General features: G+C 43.0%; 1 protein-coding gene and 1 long non-coding RNA gene across 30 annotated transcripts in view; one reads left to right on the forward strand and one right to left on the reverse strand.

Annotated features, from left to right (window-relative positions):
• The window catches only part of LOC143273506 (uncharacterized), a 44008-nt gene extending 40338 nt beyond the window's left edge, over positions 1-3670 (forward strand). For 2 of the 3 annotated variants that reach the window (XR_013051691.1, XR_013051694.1), the window contains 2 exons: positions 1846-2049; positions 3257-3670. This is a non-coding gene — a long non-coding RNA (uncharacterized LOC143273506). Of the gene's footprint in view, positions 1-1845; positions 2127-3256 lie in introns of those variants that run through there. The other variant, XR_013051692.1, reaches the window with a different exon arrangement.
• Agtpbp1 (ATP/GTP binding carboxypeptidase 1) overlaps positions 1-15761 on the reverse strand; it is a 150106-nt gene extending 134345 nt beyond the window's left edge. For 5 of the 27 annotated variants that reach the window (XR_001578707.3, XR_013051683.1, XM_076573478.1 and 2 more), the window contains exons 1-2: positions 15627-15761; positions 427-491 (exon numbers count right to left, since the gene is read on the reverse strand). Coding sequence is in view for 10 of the 27 variants with exons in the window: in XM_042278581.2 (XP_042134515.1) it covers positions 427-458 (32 nt within the window). In the remaining 17 variants the exon portion in view is untranslated. Of the gene's footprint in view, positions 1-426; positions 492-5446; positions 5583-7484; positions 7628-15190; positions 15435-15517 lie in introns of those variants that run through there. The other 22 variants (XR_013051685.1, XR_013051687.1, XM_076573480.1 and 19 more) reach the window with 15 other exon arrangements.
• Between the last annotated feature and the right edge of the window lie 281 nt (positions 15762-16042).

Below are 16042 nucleotides of genomic sequence, written 5' to 3' on the forward strand. Positions count from 1 at the left end.
ACGCCACCACTGCCTGGCCCTAAAACTCAAGATACTTGAAGTTTCCTGTAAAGGTCCAGGAAGCATCTATTTTAGGGTTATGGGCCATGTAGCTACCAACAACACATAAATTAACAGATGGGGCTGTGTCCCAATAAAATGTCAATGATGTACAGAGTCTTGAGTTTCCTATCATTTCACATGTCAAGATGTACTACACTTTAAACCATGTAAAACCACTCTTAGCTCACTAGACACACTGAAGTGAGCCAGGCTTAGCCACTGGGCTATATACTAGCTAAGTCTGTAACTGAAAAGTTAACTATTGGTAAAATATGCACAACATGCCACTACACAACATACATATTTAATCAGTCCCAATAAGTACACTGTATATTATTTGCACATCACACATATCAATATTCACACATATCAAGGCTGCGGTACCTTTTCTCTCCTACCACTTTTAGCTTGCTCATCTTGAGTTACTTCGTTCCAGCATTGCAGATAATCTGAAAGAAAAATGTTAATACTATCAGGCGCCTAACACAATTCTGTTTTCTATGCATCAGGTGTTATAAAAGCCATGTAACTGGGAGGTTATAACACTGGAAAATAAGGAAGCAAGTCTATGTAGCCGAGTCCATCACTGCAGTTGCCATATATAACTACTAAGGTATCTAATAGCAGCACAGAAAATGTTATCAAAATTCTAGAGCTACAAAAGTGCAGAAACCAAACATCACATTTATTTAGTGGTCTGATCAAAGTGTACCCACAGGCTCATGCATTTGAGCACTCGGTCCCCAGCTGTGGCACTGTTTAGGGAGGTTACAGAACCTTTAGGAGGGACAACCTTGATGAAGGAATTATGTGGGGAGGGGGGGTGGCTATAACCCTGTCCTACTTCCTGTTCCTTGTTCCCTCTCCTCTTCCCCTCCTCTGCCAGCTTCCTGCTCCAGCCTGCACGCCCTCTGGAACCCTCCAGAACTGTAAGCCAACATAAACTCTCTTCCTGAAGCTGTTTTTGATTGTGGTAATACATCGCTTTAACTGAAAAGTAGCTCATACAGTCATCTACTTCTGAGACAGTGAGTGCATGTGCATCTTTAATATTCAGCCAACCATAACATCCCATGATTAGTGCACTTGCTGATGACTATTCACACAGCAGCACCAAACTGGTAAATATTGTGAATATTTCTATATGAAAACATTTCTAATAATGAGCTGTTTAAACAAAGAGCTTCCCTAACATCACCTTAGTTAATGTTTTCATCTTTAGAAAGTCCTCACTATTTAAACAACCTTCCATCTTGACTTGCAGTTTTTATAATTTTCAGATGTACTTTAAAACTAGTCACCAAAAAATATCCTAGACATCTTTTAATTTTATATGCCAATGCTTAATGAGACTCAATTTGGTTGCATCACTAGAAAACAAAACAACTACAATGAATCTAAGAAGTTAATCAATTTATACATATTTAATAATGCTATATTTCAAAGAAAACATGCAAAAAGGAATATTTTAATGTTTCATTCAAAAGATACAAATACAAGTCTTTTTAATAAAACATAAAATGTTTTCTTTGTTAAATAAATCATATATATATATATATATATATATATATATATATATTTAAGATTTAAAAAAATCATGTGGACCACTTTTGAAGTCATTGAGAAATTTAAAGTTGTAATTGTTTCCCTTTAGTTATTTCTCTAGGTAGTTAACTATATGAATTCAGAGTAACTTTTTCCAGTTTCCAGGATAAATAAGACAGTACACACCCAAAGGTGGCAGAAAGCCTCATATGGGCTTTCAAAATCAGTTGCCCCATTCACAAGGGCTCTCCTTTCCAGGTTAAAGCTGGCCGCAGTGACACACCCACAATCCCAGTGCTCAAAAGATGGAAGCAGGAGGATTGGGGTTCAAGACCACTGTTACATAAAGGGGTCCCAGCCTGTGCCACCAGACCTAGCCTCAAATAAAACAGAAAGCACCCAGGGCTGGAAGGTGTGGCTCCAGAAACTCCAGACCCAGGGTGCACAAGGTAAACTAACCAGGTGAGCCTGCAACCCCAGCTCTCAGCGGGTGGGCAGAAAACCCTACCTCTAAAGCAATCAACAAAGGATTCCTTCAACTGTGTTAGCAGCCCGTCCTGTGAAAGGTTAACTGTGGTGATATTTTGTGTGTGCTCTAACAATAAAGCTTGCCTGAAGAGCAGAGGACAAAGCCAGCCACTAGTTAGTCATAGAGGCCAGGCAGTAGTGGCACACACTTTAATTCCAGCACTTGGGAGATGGAGACAGGAAGTGATGTGGCTGGGTGGAGAAAGGAATGTAAGGCAGGAGGAGACAGGAGTCAGTCCCCTTTCTGCTGAGGATTTTGAGGAGATAAGAACTAGTGGCTGGCTGTTCTGCTTCTCTGGTCTTTCAGCTTTTACCCTGATATCTGGCTCTGGGTTGTTATTAATAAGACCAATTAGAATTCGTGCTACATCTAACCATGTGTTTTTGTTTTTCAATTTTCCTGAGATGAAGTTCCCACTAAGTAGTCCAGGTGGCCTGGACCTCCAAACTCCTGGCTCACCCAAAGGCTGGGTGGGATTCAAGTGTACATTCCACACATCACTCTTACTGAGAGCCTGGACTTGGAGGTCTTCATAAAGAGGGGCACAAAGACTGAGAACTGCAGATGATATCAAGGAAACTGCTTTTATTTTCTGGACACAAAAGGGCAGTTGTACATATGAACTCAAAACCACTGTGACAGCGTGCTGGGAGAGGGAGAGTCAGCTGTCTTTAATGTTGTGACCCCTCACAGCTCAATCACATGCCTGGGTAGCTGATCAACACAAACTGGACTCAATGGGGATAGGGGGTGGCGGGTGAAGAAATTTCAAACCTGGATGGGAAGGGATGGAAGAGTAGAGAGGGTGATTACAGGAAGGGTTGGGAGAGGGTATTAATATGTTCAAAATACATGGTATGAAATTCTCAAAGAATAAAATATTATTCAGGCCAGGCATGGTGGGGCACACCTTTAATTCCTAAACTGGGGAGGCAGAGGCAGGCAGATCTCTGAGAGTTCAAAGGCCAGCCTGTTCTACAGAGTGAGTTCCAGAACAGCCAGAGCTACATAGTGAGACTCTGTCTTAAAAACAAAACAAACAAAAAACTAAATTGTAAAAATATTAGTCAAAAAAAGTTTCAAACTGACAGTTTACAATAAAATACTTAACTTCAGGAATGTCTCTACTCTCCTTATTAGGCTGTAAAGAAAGTTATGTTGTTTCAACAACAAAAAGAAAACTAAGAGGAGAAAGAGACTGGGTAGTCTGTCCAGAAGAGGCCAGAACTGGGGACCAGTGATTCCACAATGTCAGTGATAGCTAAACTAGCCGCAACAGACTGCCTGTCTCCCATACCGTCATGCCCACCACTGTGGAAAATGCTTAATAACCAGGCACCCAACCCAGACAAACTTCATTGAAGACACTGATACCTCAAGCAATTCTGCTATGGCCTGCATGGTGGTGTAACCACCAAGGTGACAGCAATGGGGAAACAGCCTTCTGAAACAAAGTGAGGTCATGAGGGTAAGCCCCTCAAGCACTGTGGTTAGTACCCTCGTTAAAATGTGTGTGTGTACGTGTATTTAAAAAAATAAACTGACTTGTTTATTCGCCAGCTATAGAAACTGCCAATGCCTTGTGAACTTCCCAGCTTTCAAACTATGAGCAAAAATGTATGCTGTTAAAAGCTACCCAGTTGCCGGGAGGTGTTGGCGCAAGCCTTTAATCCCAGCACTCAAGAGGCAGAGCCAGGCGGATCTCTGTGAGTACGAGGACAGCCTGGTCTACAGCGCAAGATCCAGGACAGGCATCAAAACTACACAGGGAAACCCTGTCTCGGAAAAAAAAAAAAAAAAAAAAAAAAAAAGCTACCCAGTTTATTACAGAAGCCCAAGTGGAACAACAATTTGTTTTTATTTTAAAACTTAAATTAGCATACACAGTATTAGGTTTCATCCAGGCATTGGTAAACAAAATTTGTTTTTGTTGACTCTCCCCCCTCACCCCTTCTCCCCTACGCACACCGCTGTATCCTCCACCCATCCGTAGCTCCTCCCCTCCTTCCTATGTGTCTTACTGCCTCCCTGCCTCCTCGAGACCACCCCCATTGCCATCTCCTTTCTATTCCCCGGTCTATGCCCACACTGGCCCCACTTACACCCACACAGACAAGAATATTACGCTAGGGTTTCCATATGAAAAAGAACATGCTACGCATCCCAGATCCGGGACTAGAGAGATGGCTCAGGAGTTAAGAGAATTTGCTCTTGCAGAGGAAATGAATTCAGGTCTCAGCACTTAGATGACGGCTTACAATTACCTATAACTGCAGTTACAGGGGCTCCAACACCCTCCTCTGACTGCCACAAGCACCAAGCTCACACATGGTACACTTACACATATATAAGCAACATACTCATACACATAAATAAGTATTTTACATGTTTAAATACTTTCTAGATCCATCCATTTTCCTTCAAATTTCACTTTCATTTTCTACTGAGTAAAATCTATTTGTACACATACACATTTATTATCCATTCATCTGCTGATGGACATCTAGACTGATTCCATTTCCCTGCTATTGTAAATAATGGAGCAGTGAGTAGGGAAATGCAGGTGTCTCTGTGGTAAGATTCAGAGTCCTCTGTGTTCATTCCCAGAAGTACATCTTGGTCATATAACAGTTCCATTTTTAATAATTTCCATAATGGGGGTACCAGTTTACACTCACACCAGCAGTGAGTAAGAATTCCTCTTTCTGCCGGGCAGTGGTGGCACACGCCTTTAATACCAGCACTCAGGAAGCAGAGGCAGGAGATCTCTGTGAGTTCAAAGCCAGCCTGGTCTACAAATCGAGTTCCAGGAAAGGTGCAAAGCTACACAGAGAAACCCTGTCTCAAAAAAAAAAAAAAAAAAGAAAAGAAAAGAAAAGAATTCCTCTTTCTACACATCCTCACCATCATTTCTTGTCTATTTTCTTTTTTAAAAAATTATTCACCTGGAGCTGGAGAGTTGGCTCAGCAGTTAAGAGGACCAAGATGGACCCTAACAGCTATCTACAGCTTCAGTCCTAGGGTCTGATGCCCTCTCTGGCTTCCAGAGGCTCCTGAATGATCCTCCACATACATAATACACAGATGTGCATACAGGCAAAACACCCATACTCATAAAAATAAAAATATTATTTTTTTAAAAAGTAAAAACTTGCCAGGTGGTGGTGCACATTTTTAATCCCAACACCCAGAGGGCAGCAGCAGGTGGATTTCTGAGTTCAAGGCCAGCCTGGTCTACAGAGTAAGGTCCAGGACAGCCAGGACCACAAAGAGAAACCCTGTCTTTAAAAATTGAAAACAAAAAACAAACAAACAAAAACCTTTATTTACTTATTGGGGGTGAGGTGTGCATGCCACAGCATACAAGTGGATGGCAGAAGATGACCTTCAGACGTCAGTGTTCTCCTTCCACTCGGGTTCTAAGGCAGAGAGAGTCTCTATGTCTCTTTTCTTGATGACAGCCATTCTGCTTGGAGTGAGATGAAATAGCAAAGGAATCTTTGGGTTATTTTTAACTTATGTATATGTGCTATGCACACATGTATATATATACACGCATGTTCTCATGTATAGGTATACTGTGTGTACATGTGTAACTTGAGCAAGATTTAGATGGAAAGTCAGGCAAAGACTGACTGACTCCACAGACAAACTGTGGTTTGTCTGCAACAGAATAATCAGAGGTCTTAGGGTTTTGTCCAAAGGTTTTTCAATCTGGGTTCTAAAGAGGTTACTTTGAAAGATCAGAAATTTTTTTTTAATTTAAAAGCTTTTAAGGGTCGGGCAGTGGTGGCACACGCCTCTAATCCCAGCACTCAGGAGGCAGAGGCAGGTGGATCTTTGTGAGTTCGAGGCCAGCCTGGTCTACAGATGGAGATCCAGGAAAGGCACAAAACTACACAGAGAAACCCTGTCTAAAAGAAGAAGAAAAAAAAAGCTTTTAAAAATGTTTCATGCACCAAGCAATGGTGGTCTTCACAGTAAATACAAACAGCAATATTTGACTAGAACTTGGTTGTGAGGGTAGTCCACAGCAGAACAGCACTCATTTGGTTAGAGGCTGTGTTATACAGGAGGAAGATGAAGGCTTCACTACCCTCGTTACCATCCCAACTCCCCTAACGCAATACAACTGCTTTTAGGAACAAATAAACTACAAGTGTAACAAGAATTGGGGGGGAGATTCTAATTCTAATTTAAAAAAAAAAAAACTGCTTCTATTTTACAACCCACTTCACCGACTCCCATGTTCTGCTACAAGGTGAACATCTATAATCTACAAACTGACACCTTTCAGGCATCAGAATTTCGGATTTGGGAACACTCACAGTTTTGGTTTGTGAAGTCCATGCAAATATTCCCTTCCAAAAAAATAAAACAAAAGCTCCAAAATCTGAAATTGTGCTGGTCCAGAGCATTTCAAATAAGGGTGAGTTCCGCAGAACTGTACTAACTACAAGGAAACTAGAGTGTTCTGTGTCCCTGGTTTAGTTGTTTGTTATAGCCTTAACTATTAGCATCTGTAGTTTATAAATATGCTTAATAATATGCAGTTCTAAGGATGAAGTATGAGGAGAACCAGCAAGCCAGTCTGGGACATGAACAGTGAAGACCTTGGACATCACTGCACTAGAGTAACAAAAACCACACCACACAAGTCCACCTTTACAATCAAACCAGTCCCCATCCAGTTACACCCACAGTGTCGGCCCCATTTTACACCTGTAATGTAGAAGACTTCCAATTTCTACACAGCTTCACCACACCTGCTGTTCTCCAGCTTCATGATGAAAGCCATCCTATGTGAGGAATAGTCTGTAATACTGATTGCATTTCCCTAGTGATTAACTCTACTGAGAATCTTCTCATGTGCTTACTGACCACTTAAGAATCTTTGGAGAAATGTCCATTCAGGTCTTTCTCCTATTTTTAGATTGAGTTATATATATTATATTGAGTTATTTTCCACTTCTTGACTTATATCTGAAATGATCCAACAGATACTTTATGCCAATGTTCATACCAGGATTATTCACAATAACCAAAAGTAGAAACAACCCAAGTGTTCACTAACTGATGAATGTAGGAGTAAACTATGGTGTATTTAAAGCAGAGTATTACTCATTCATAAAAATAAGCTTTTGCTATAGCTACAACATGAATGAACTTTTAAATATTATGTCAATTAATTAAAGACCCAGGAGTAAGACCACAGAATTTTATTCACTATCTAATCATATGGTAATGATTAGCTAGTGAATAAAATCACAGGCAACAAAACAAACAAGCTGACGACATAAAATTTAAGAAAAATTGGACTGGAGAGATGGCTCTTGCAGAAGACCAGGATTCAGTTTCCAGAACCTACATAATGGCTCACAACCATCCATAACTCCAGTTCCAGGGGATCTGATGCCCTCTTCTGGCCTCTGTAAGCACAGCATGCACACGGTGCACTGACATACATGAAGGCAAAACACCTGTACACATAAAATGAAAATAAATCTTTTTTTAACTTTTAAGAAATCACATGCATAGCAAAGTCAACAATCAACAAAATAAAGTCAGCTTATGGATTGGGAGAAAATATCTGCCAGATATACATGTGGTAAGGAATATAAATAAATAAATAACCTAATGTAAAAATTAACCAATAACCTAAATTAAAATTTCTATAAAGACATAAAATTTGATTTATTTATTGGTTGACCAAAAGGCTGATTTATTAAAAGGTATTCACATCACTCATTCTGATACTGCAAACCACATTATCACTTCATATCTTTATTAGAAGCTATCAGTAAAAAGACAGCACCGTTGATTCATACCATAAAGATACATGCTCAGCTATGTTCATAGCAGCACTATTTGTAATAGCCAGAACCTGGAAACAACCTAGTTGTCCATCAACGGAAGAATGGATGAAAAAAATGTGGTACATATACACAATGGAGTACTACTCAGCAGAGAAAAACAATGAAAGCATGAAATTTGCAGGCAAATGGATGGAACTAGAAAAAATCATCCTGAGTGAAGTAACCCAAACCCAGAAAGACAGTTATGGTATGTACTCACTCATTGGTGGATTCTAGATATAAAATAAAGAACAATCAGACCACAACCCATAGAACCATAGAGGCTATATATATAGCATGGAGGTCCCTAGGACGACTGTGGCATATAATAAATTTCAGTTTTACTCAATTATTAAAAAAAAATAGCCAAATGAATGGAAACACATGAACTATGAACCAAAGGCTGAGGGGCTCCCAGCTGGATCAGGCCCTCTGAATAGGTGAGACAGTTGATTGGCTTGATCAGTTTGGGAGGCAACTAGGCAGTGGGACTCACTGCATGAGTTGGCTGTTTGAAACCTGGAACTTATGCAGGGACACTTGGCTTAGTCTGGGAGGAAGGGACTGGACCTCCCTGGACTGAGTCTACCAAGTTGATCACAGTCCTCGGGGGAGGATTTGCCCTGGAGGAGGTGGGAATGGAGGGTGGGCTGGGGGTAAGGGGAGGGCGTGGGAGGGGGGAGAATAGGGGAACCCATGGCTGATATGTAGAACTGAATGGTATTGTAAAATAAAAAATATATATCACAAAAAAAAAAAAAGACAGCACCGTAAGGGTCACAAAAGTATAATGGGACCATAAGAAGGAAGAACTTCCAACAGGCCTTGGGGTAATGAGCCACATGTGGCATGAAAGCAGAAGGAAGACTGGGGAAGAGAGGGGACCAACAAGAGGGAGCCAGGCCTAGGGAAGGGTGTGGAAGGGGAGAGCAGGAACAAAGAACCATGATGTGTGTTTGAGAACGCCATAATGAAACCAACAGTTCACCTCCTAGTTTAGATAGTTTATATATACATGTATATGTGGAGACAAGACAAACAGCCTTGCACATCATTTCATGTTCCCACCAGTTCCAGACTCTAAGAAGGGCTGGTGTCGTCACTGTTAACAGGCAGAACTGATACACACCACAACAGGCCTAATGTTGAGTCCACAATTAAGTGCACACGGACCCAACAGCCTCCTCAGCCAATGGTTTCCTGATTTTGAGACGATAATGTGGCCCCAGAAAGGAGACTGTAGACGCAATCTCATAATCAGGCAGGCTTCTTCATCACAAGACAACACTTTCCTTCCTTTCTTCACTCTGATTCCAGGCTAATGTTTTGGGAGTCGCGCCCTAAAATAAAGCTCAATAGGGCCAGCAAGATGGCTCAGTGCATAAAGTTACTTGTGGTCAAGCCTGACAACCTGAGCTCAATACCTAGGTCCTATGAGATAGAAGCAGAAAACCAACTTCTGAAAGTTGGTCCTCTGACCTCCCTGCATGCACATGCATGCTCATGCACACAGGTATACACACACACACACACACACACACACACACACGCACGCACGCACGCACGCACGCACTCGCTCACACACATGTGCACACTTACAATATGTAAATGTACATTTTAAAAGATAAATTTCAATCTAGAATCTCTTCAGATGTCCAACCATACTGCAAAGCTCTTATCTTAATACCTGTGCCAGATATACGATTCACTGCCCTTCATTTCCAAGTTCATCCTTTTTGTCAGTTTTATGGAAATGTGCCTTGTACATATATATTTCCTTAACCAGCTGGCATGATGCTAAGCTTTGCCAGGAAAGACACTGCAGGAGAGGGGATTGAACTTGCTAGCTCAAGGATGTTCACTTGGTCTCCACAGGCAAGGCAACTGAAGGGTCCACTGCTGCAGCGAGGATGGTGCTGTGGGATGGTCTGTGATTATGTGTTGCTACTATTAGTTAATGAAGAAGCTGTTTTGGCCTATGGTAAGGCAGGATAAGAGGCAGGCGGGAAATCCAAGAGAGAGAGAGATACAAGGAGGAAGAGCAGTCAGAGCAGATGCCAGTCCACCACCCAAGGAGCAACATATCAACAGACCAGAAACACCACGGTCACATGGCAAAAGACAGATTAATAGAAATGGGCTGAATTAGCTTGTAAGAGTTAATTAAAGATAAACCTGAGCCATAGACTAAACAGTTTGTAATTAATATAAGCCTCTGTGTGTTTACTTGGAGGACTGGGTGGGACAGGAATATTTCCGGCTACAAGGCTGGTCTCTCTAACAAAGGTCCCTGTGACATACACAGCTTCCACAAAAACTCAAGCAGAGTGCCTCTACTGAGTCACCTCCCATCAGCAGCATTCTCCAAAATTCTGAAGTGTAGACCCCAGCAAGCCGCACACCAAGTCCTTTTCAGCCCATACTGCTCTCACCTGGGGATAGAAAAGCATGCAGGAATGGAAGAAAAGGCTGTGGTCTAATGTTCCTATATTCCTCAGAATTAATCTCTACTTCTCTTTTTTTTTTTAAATACATATCTGTACATCCCCAAACAAGTCCTTCAACTATTTAACAGCCAAGAGTAAACCCTCTCTACTGAGGAGAGATCTACAAGTGACCCTTCCCATTTTCTTTTTATAAATATTTTTGTAAGGATGAGTGGGTGATAGAATGCCATCAGCGTCATGATAAACCTACAAAAAAGATCTTAGGCAACACTAACCATGTATAGCCAAGTTAAGATCTGCTACTGTTGGCTGTAATCTTGGGTCAGCCTAATAAATATTCTAAATATAAAACTAATCTATTTTAGAATACTGTCTTTCTGCTATGCCAAGTCTCCATTTGAAATTTAGTCTACAATTTACAAGCACTCAAATGGTTGTAATATGGGTGGGGGAGGTGTTAACAGTGACTGTTTAGAATGTGGAGAAACTGGACCCTTCCACTCTGCAGGTGGGAATCTAAGAGTGTGGCTGCTTTGCAAGCAGTCTAACAACCCCTCAAAATTGAAAACAATGAGCATGTGGCTCAATGAGTCCACTCTTTCTTTAATCTTATTTTACTTATGAATGTGTGTCTATGACGTGGGTGGGTGTGCGCATGGGTACCACACTGTGAAGGCCAGGGCAGTCATTCCTTTCCTTCCACTTTTACATGGTCCTGGGAGTTGATCTTAGGTTCCCAGGTTTGCGCAGCAAACACCTTTTACCTGTTGAGCCATCTTTCCAGGATTCTGATTTTTGGATGAAAAGTCAGGTGTTATCTTTGTCACAAATATAACTATCGTTTGTTTACTTGAAGAGAAAGTAGACTTACTCTGTTCATTTCTGTGAAAACCTCTGCTAAGACACCCAAGTTTGAACATGCGTAGTTCCATTCAAATGGTGTTTCATGAAAAAAAGAGGTTAATTCAAGCTCTCAATTCCATTATGGAACTCCTTTGCCTCGAGACAGCCATCAGCTATTCAGTACATGGTGGCAGCGTTTCATGGATACTACTCATGTGTCATACAGAATAAGGTCTCAAACTGGCCAGTGGCTCAGCAGGCAAAGGCACTTGCCACCAAGTCTGACAACCTGAGTTCAGTTGCCAGGAACCACATGGTGGAAGGAGAGAACTGACATTGTCCTCTGCCTCCACATGCATACCACAGCACAGATACAAAATAGTATTTCTTTAAATCAGAACTTTGTAAAACTCATATCCACCATCATATTTCAACCCAAACCACTACCACTAATTTCTCATGGAACAAGCATATTAACAATGTGACTTCTATTGGGCCTGAGAGAAGAGGTCTGCAATCCCAGCAAACAAGTTAATGAAAGTGTGCCAAAATAAAAGTACAAAAGCGATCTGGCTGGCCCTGGGTTCAATCTCCAGTACTAGGACCCAAAAACGTGACTTTCTTTGGTACTGTACAATAAAATGTGCCACCATTTGGAAGATGTGCCCAACTCAGTGAATCAATATTTAATACTTGACCAACAAATTGTTACAAATTCAAATGTGCATGAGATCCATTTAGAGCTCACAACAATGCATTTAAGTACAAATGAGCATGGAAAAAATCAGATAGGATTTCAGATTCCATGTTGCAACTAACCTTTAAGAAAGAACCACGTGTTGAGATTTGATGATATAGCAAACAAAAAATATCCACAATTATCCCCTCCCCTTTATAACCAGTAACTATACCTGGCTGGATTTTCTCCATATATATACTTCAACCTAAACATACTGCAATAGATTGAATGCTGAAGCAGAAATAACCTGATTGTATTATTTGATATTAAAGATTTATACAAATTAAGTCTGGGGTTTAAGTCAGCGGTAGAGGCCTTCCTTGCCTAGTACACTCCAAAAACAAAGGGGTGGGAGTAGGGTAGGAGAGGAGGGAAAGGAAAGAAGAGATGGAGAAAAGGCATGAAAATTTACAAACATGGAAAACGCTACCACTCTTCTCACCAGGTCTGGTGTGTGTGTGTGTGTGTGTGTGTGTGTGTGTGTGTGTGTGTGTGTGTGTTTCATTTTAAAACATGCTGTTTATATTAACATGTAATGTGTTTAAAGCTACCATTATAAGTAAATTAACAAAAAATATTTAATTGTAACAAAGTAAATAAGGCTATAACCTACAAAAAAGTACTACAATGATTTCTAAGAATGTGAAAGGAATCTTGAGATCAATTTTGAAAATATCTGATTCAAGAACAGACTTTAAATATAAGCTGCATAACTCTAATCTAAAATTCCAAGATCCCAAACCCTCTGAACACCAACATGACACCACAAACGGAAAATTCACAGCTGACCTCATTTGCCATATTGCAGACAAAATGTAGGCACACTAAAAGCATATAAAATCACATTCTACACACACACCCCATGTTCAGATTTGGGTACCATCTTCGAAATATCTCATTAGATGTATAAAAGTATTCCAAAACCTAAAACACCTGCAGGCCTCAAGAATATCAGACAAGAGATGCTCAAACTGCCTCAAATCCTTGTAAACCAAGAACAAGAATATGAAATTATTAATGGGGGAGACCCATTTTCCTAGGAAAATTACATGAAAGCTAAAAATGAACACAATGTCAAATCAAAGCATCATTTTATGTAACATCGATAAAGACAAAACAGAATGTGTAGACAAGAATTACTTTGCATATGCTAGAAACATCTATGTGCCCACTAGCATTTGGATAATGCATCCAATAGCATTTGGATAATGCATCCAATAGCAACATACGACAGAGAAACAGTCAATGGCTGGAAAACAGGTGATTAAAATAGCAGCCACCACTAACATGAGGGAGACACTCCAAAGTTCTGTCAAAGGGGACAGTCAAGGATACTCCGTTCTTCAGCACGTCCCAGGGCAGCCTGCTCAGGGTATACCTGTTCTATTTAAAACTTACATGGTTCCAAGAAACAACAGTGAGACTACACACCCGCAGCCTCAAAGAAGAAAATACATCATGGGAATTAATCTGTGCTAATGCTGCCCAACCAGCCTGAAGTCTTTCTTTGCTGATTAACTGAGGGAAAGTAGTAGCAAGAACAGTCATGCCTAGTGAGCACTTCCTACGAACTACACACTGTGAAAAAGCACTATGCTTGTATGAACTTATTTCATGTTTGAGATCATCCGAAGGGTATAAACACCATCATCTCCATTTTTGGCATGGAGAGAGTTGAATAGAGGATAAACAACTTGCCTACAGCAAGCCAGGGCACAAATTCAGCCTCTCTGGCTGAGCCCCAACTCCTTAGCCACAGCACTACAGTCCACAAGCACCGTAACCTACAAAACATCAAGTTTAAAACTCAGCACCCGCCCTCAGCCACTTCTGGCATTCACCTTGATACCCACTGCTTAATGAAAGATCCTAAACAATGTGCAAGAGGCTCACAATTACCATTCACTACTGCTTTAACTTTTAGGTGCTAAAGGATTCAAGCTGTTAGAGTAGACTTTGAAGATGACTAATGTGAAAGAAGCTTAAAGACAAAACCCAAATGTAAGGTTACATTAATACAAATGTAATACAATTTGTATTTGTAATACAAATTAAAATATTTCACACATCATGGACCGCCTTATAACTCTACTAATGTGGATCAATCACTACACAGCAATGCAGCCAGACTTCTCTAAAGAGAATGCTTCAGTTCAAGGGGAACAGCAACATGGTTCTGCAAGCAGCAGCACCTGCCCATGACCACCTGAGTTCCATCCTCTGCACCCAAAAGGTCAAAGAGAGAACCAAAACTCTCAAGTACTCTGACCTACACCTAAACACACACACACACACACACACACACACACACACACACACACGAAAAAAGGGGTACCTCAATACAAATAATTGGAAGAGCATTATAAAAATTGCTGCCCCAAGGCTGAAGAGGTGGCTCAGTGGTGACAGGCAATGGCTACTGTTCTTCCAGAGGACCTGGGTGGGTCCGATTCCCAACACCCACATGGCTGCTCACAACAAAAGTAACTCCAGTTCCAAGGAATCTGATGCCCTCTTTTGACCTCCTCTGGCATCAAGTACACACGTGGAGAACATATATACATTCAGGCAAACACTCATACACATATACATAATAAATACTAAAAAAATTTCAACTGCTACCACAAAAGCTTAAGTTACATTAATACATTTCACATTCTGGTCAAACACAAAAAGCGTCTGTTCTAGAATTCAACGAAGATTACAATTTTAAACACTGACCCATCAATTCAAAGCAAAACTCCACAGTCACCCAAAATGAACGTGTAACCTCACTGTAGAATATGACTCAGGAGAAGTGGAACGGGAAACCGATCAAATCGGGAGAAATCCGGATAGACTAAGGCACCGCCAAGTGTCTCCGTTAGGGAGATCGGCTTACAGATCTCCAGGACTTTGGTTCTGACATGTGGCCTATGTTTTAAAATCTGTGCCGTTTAAGGTGCCTTAAATAAACCATTTCTTTTTTGGTCAACTAGACCGAAAACATTCCAAAATACAATTACAAAAATAACTTCCTATCTCAGGAAAGCGAGGGAGAACTGTGAGAGTAACTCAGCGGCTGGCCACTCTCCCCTGCCGACTACAAACTGCCTGCCGTGCACCGGATGAGCACCGTTACTATTCCGAACACCTGGAGACAGGGCTCGCCACCGAGAACCCGCAATGCCGGCGGGATCGCCGCCGTTACCTCACACACCGAACGAGCCCAGCGAGGTCCCGCAGACGAGCTTTCGACTGTCAACGTCCACCCAGACTACCCGGGGAGGTGTTGAAACTGCCTTCCGCAGCGCTAAACTGTCAACGAGGAGCCAATCAAAGCGTCCCGGGGCGCGGCAGGGCGGAGGCCGGGGAGTGGCTGGCAGCGGAGCGCGGCGGGGAGCGCACGGGGCGGCGACGGCCGGGGCTCGCTCGACAGTCAGCCTCCCCGCCTCGGAGCGCGCCTCGCCCCCGCCAGGTGAGCTGGGGCGCCGCCGGGAGCCGGCCGGCGGGACGCGCGGACGGCGGAGACGCTCACCGGCTCGGCGTGGGCGCTGGCGGGGGGCTGAGGTCGGCCTCCGCGCCCGCGGCTCCCGGGGCGCACGGCGGGTCCCTGGCCGCCCGCCGCCCGGTGTTTTCATACAAACCCCAGTGGCAGGAGAGACGGAGGTGGCGAAGACGGCTGCGGAACCTGCCCGCATCCCGGGCAACGTCAGCGCGGCGCCCCGCCCAACTCACGCCTCGGGCAGCCGGCTCGCGTGCGCCCGCAAGGCGCGTGCGCGTGAGGGCGGGGCGCTCCCAGGGAGGGGCGGGACGAGGAAGGAGGACGGGTACGGGGCGCGTGCCCGCGGGTGGGGGCGGGGCGCGCGAAGAGAGAGGGCTCCGGGCGCATGCCCGAGGGTGCGGGCGGGGCGCGTGGGAGGGAGGGCACAGTGCGCGTGCGCGCGGGAGGGGGCGGGGCACTCGCCGGGGCCGGACCTGCAGAGGGGGAGGGGTGGGTCCCGAAACTCGGAGTGGGGCAGGGCGAGGAAGGGGCAGGGCCGCGGGCCGGGGCTCCGGGCTG

Source organism: Peromyscus maniculatus, chromosome 5 (assembly GCF_049852395.1).
Source record: "Peromyscus maniculatus bairdii isolate BWxNUB_F1_BW_parent chromosome 5, HU_Pman_BW_mat_3.1, whole genome shotgun sequence".
Taxonomy (NCBI): domain Eukaryota; kingdom Metazoa; phylum Chordata; class Mammalia; order Rodentia; family Cricetidae; genus Peromyscus; species Peromyscus maniculatus.